Here is a 4,070-nt window from a genome sequence, read left to right on the forward strand (position 1 = left end):
GGCAAACCCTCCACTTTTTACCAGCAATTCTCATTCCCTTTCCTCCCCACCCTCCTCTCTCATCATTTGAATACAATTACATTTATTCCTCCCCTCAACATCCACATCTGTGCCTCCCCTACTGACCACCTCAATTTATATTTTCACTGACTGGCTTTACTTTCTTACATATGCACTGGCCTCTGGCTGCTTTACCACTCCATCCAGGAAGAGCGCAGGCTATCTGCAGACACTTCCTCAGTCTGATGAAGGGTGTTTGTGCTTGCTAAGAAGAATTTTTCCAACTATTGAGTTGGTCCAATAAATGAGATCAGATTTACCCAAAGAAACTTATCTGCCTGTGTCCTTAGACCAACACACAGACAGGTGTAAGCTACAACCTACACCCATTATTTCATTTACTCAACCATTTTACCTCAGATTGAAACACTAGACTTCAAGCCTCAGTTCTTTCTTGGCAGAGTTTTACAGATCTTTCCTTCCCAGCCATTTTATTTATCTAATAAGATCTGATGGGATGGATCTGATATTATCAACAGTATAAAGCATAATGCCATATTGCTCACAAAGTGCTAAAAGCTTAGAAGAAAGCCAAATCAGATTCTCAGTCTGTAGAAGAGCTTTATCTGGTATATGTCCTTAGTACTACTTTCCAAGATACTGCAAATTAACCACAGGAATATTTTAAATAGAGGTTAATGAGCCTTCTGTGATGAAAGGTTTCATTTTTTACATAGATACATGTGCTGGCTTTAGTAACTTTAAAGTTAAAATACATATAAGACAGCATATATTTATTATTCAATGTATAAAAAAATATATACAATCTTCACAGAGGTTTCCATTTTCACTTCTGAGAAATTATAGGGACAAAGAATTGTTCAAAAGATTCTGCATATGCAATTACTGGACACATTACCTACTCAGTTCCATTCCTTTTTGGCCATTTTGGTGATATGAAGGAAACCACAGTTTGACTGCATCCCCTGGATGGTGAATCTTTCAGGCAGGGAAATTTTCATGGACATGCGGACAGCGTAAGTGATACCAACACCTTAACCTGCATGCCACTGGAAGTGTGAGGATTTCAGATTGTTAAATTGAAGCTATACTTACTTTGTTGGTACAACCTTGGGAATTATTGCCAATTAGCACGTTAGATAAGCCCTGCTATCCCTAGGGCCAACTCTGAACAGAGTTGCTCAGAGCTGGGTAGAGACGGATTTCAAGGTTCTCCAAGCAGCTGTACATACTTGTTTACACTGGCTGCTGTGTCTTCTTCTAGCAATTCAAGGACATCATCCTCCATGTCACTGACTTTCACCTGCTTTACCACCTCCAGAAGCAGAGACTCGCTAGCTGGCTGTGTCTGATGTACTCCTTTTGGATTAAGAGACAGATTTTCAACTCAAACAAAAAAAAGATTTTTTAAAATTTCACAATGCTTCTTGATAGCTGAATGGTAGCAACTGACTACGCTTATTCCTGCTACACATTACCCTTACTGGAGAAGGAGCAGCTTGGAATTAAAAAAATATACCGTAGGGAGGCAAGTAGAATAGTTTAAAAACATCTCCAAGTTTATAGTAAGGCATTATAACTGTAGCTAAGCCAAGGAGGACAAGAATACAAGTTACTTGTGAGCTTATAGTCTATTCAGCAGCATCAATGAATACTTTGTAATGTTTTGCATAAACATGTTCTGGCATGGCCATGGGTTCAAACTTAAGACTGTTGTAGTTTTGAGTCCTGGAATGACTAAACACCTAAAAATCAAAACCAAATTTGGTCACTGCAGGTCAGTAAGCTCTATCCATCCATTATTACATGGCACAGACTCTCTGGCATTTCATAAGAAGTAAAAACAGAGCAATCAAAACTTCAAACAGTTTCTGGCTCTTGCTCACAGCATTGAAATGCCTTTACCTAAACCATTTCTATCTGTTTTTACACAAGTCCTTCTCTTCAATTTTTACTGTAAAGCACCACATAATGATAGAGAAAAACAGCTAACATAGTATAGCTTCAATAAAAAGAATTTTCAAGATACAAGTGCTCTAACTAAACTAGGCCAAGGTTAATATAAAATGTGTATAATATGAGTGTAGAGACTACAGTCACAGACATTTTGTGTGTTTTTGTTGCAGATATTTCTTGCAATAATACTTCTTTTAATAACAGTTATCTTTAGAATAGCACCTACCCTAAGCATAAAATACTCTCATTATTCTGCTCTGGATGTGAATGGGATTTCTATCCTTTATATTTAATAAAATTTCCCAAGCATCTACTGTAACCTGAGCTGGGCAAGGCCTCCTCTTTCAAAGAAAAATTTCGAAGAAGCGTCCTTGGAAGGTTAAGAATGTAAGAACTGCCATTTATCAGGTCAGAACATAGGTCCATCTGGCCCAGTCTCCTGTGTCACACAGCAGCAGAGTGCGGATGCTGAAAAGGAGAGTGAACAGGGTATGACCAGGGTTTTTCCTACTGTTCCTTTCTCACTTGCAACCTCCAGCATTTAAGGTCTATGAAGTTCTGATTCAGAGGCTGTATCCCTAACTCCCATGCTCAAAAGCTACTCATGGACTTTTCCTCCAAGAACTTGTCCAATTCCTTTTTGAAAATAGTTAACCTGTCAGGTTCCACATCTTGTGGCAATGAGTTCCACACTTTAGTTGCACGATGTGTGAGAAAGAACTTCCTGTTAGTTTTAAACTTACTGTCTACTGGTTTCTTTTTATGACCCCTCATTCTAGTTCCTGTACTGTGAGGCTATATTCAAATATTAGTTTAATCAAACAATTTTTTAAAAATACCCTCCTGCTGCTACATTACTGATCAGATGTTCTTTTAATAAATCTAATATTTTTGGAGTTTTTCTATATATGAAAAATGCAACATCATCCGCTTACCTAATTATAATTATGATCAGACACTTGATTACATTTATAATTCTTTATGATGTCAGATAGTCTGGGTTCAAATTTAAAGAGATAACATCAGATAACTAAGAAAGATCACTTATGCTCGAGAAGAAAGGGGTTTTTTTGTAAGCTGAACCTGAAGGACACTTCGTGCCTAAAACCTTCTCCAACATTTCTCCCAACAGTTGATTCAATAAAAGGTATCACAAAAAAATCTTTGCCTTCCATGCATTTCCAGGACCATCGTAGTTATAGCATCATTCCAACTCTATTACATATTTGCTTATTCCTTTTTTGGGGTGGGGAGGGAGGAACTGCTGTAGGCCTTCTGGAAACAACACATGTATGAATAAAGCTTTCCTTATTAGTAAATCTCCTGTTTGGGATTTAAGCAACAGTGTCCCAGTGAAACAGATTTTTCATGAAAACTTTATTCAAGTCTATCATCTCTCTCTCATTTACCTTGTTGAGTGTATTTCATTACAAGGACATGGTGTGGTTTAAAGAAAAAAAAATATATGCATTTTAAACAGCTACCAAACACCATGCCTTAAATTTGTGAAAATGTTGATAAAGAATCATAAAAATCAGTAGTCAACCATTCAAAATCTCAAAGAAAGAATGCAGCAGTAAGCGCATCTCACCTAGATTGTCCCTTAGGGCACTGGCCTCTTGATGGGAGTTGAAGCTGTAATTCTGCACTAGTTTTAGCCTCATACGCGAGTAATTTTCCACATTTGAAAGTTTCCAATGCATAGGACTCTCTTTCCTAGAAGTGACAAAGATATAAAATTCAATATTAAGAAAATTAACTGGATCTAGCCAGCTTTGTAGTCAAAAGCATGATTTGTGTATACATTTACTGTATCTACCTAAATCTAAGGCAACTTCAAATTTGAAGATGACCCCCCTCCGCCCAGTTAGATTCTATACATGGAAAATAAAAACGTGATACAATTTTCCATGTATAGAATCTAATTATTGGAGGGTTGTCTTAAATTTGTCACCAGTCATGGTGGGGGGCAAGTAGCCTGACTCCTGTGCCTTGCAACCCTGCCATTTACCTCCCCCCCATACCTGTCTCGTGTCCCCTGATACTTGTCCGCCCTGCCTACATCCATACCCTCACTGCCACCTGCCCTGGCC

General features: G+C 38.0%; 1 protein-coding gene across 2 annotated transcripts in view; it reads right to left on the reverse strand.

Moving 5' to 3' along the window:
• NBEAL1 (neurobeachin like 1) overlaps nucleotides 1–4,070 on the reverse strand; it is a 166,548-nt gene that overhangs the window by 46,347 nt on the left and 116,131 nt on the right. For both annotated transcript variants that reach the window (XM_019523492.1, XM_019523491.1), the window contains 2 exons: nucleotides 3,569–3,693; nucleotides 1,254–1,380 (listed from right to left, as the gene is read on the reverse strand). In XM_019523492.1, the coding sequence (XP_019379037.1) occupies nucleotides 1,254–1,380; nucleotides 3,569–3,693 (252 nt within the window). The remainder of the gene's footprint in view (nucleotides 1–1,253; nucleotides 1,381–3,568; nucleotides 3,694–4,070) is intronic.

This window comes from Gavialis gangeticus, unplaced genomic scaffold (genome assembly GCF_001723915.1).
Source record: "Gavialis gangeticus isolate Ggan-Ray unplaced genomic scaffold, GavGan_comp1, whole genome shotgun sequence".
In the NCBI taxonomy this organism is placed as follows: Eukaryota; Metazoa; Chordata; order Crocodylia; family Gavialidae; genus Gavialis; species Gavialis gangeticus.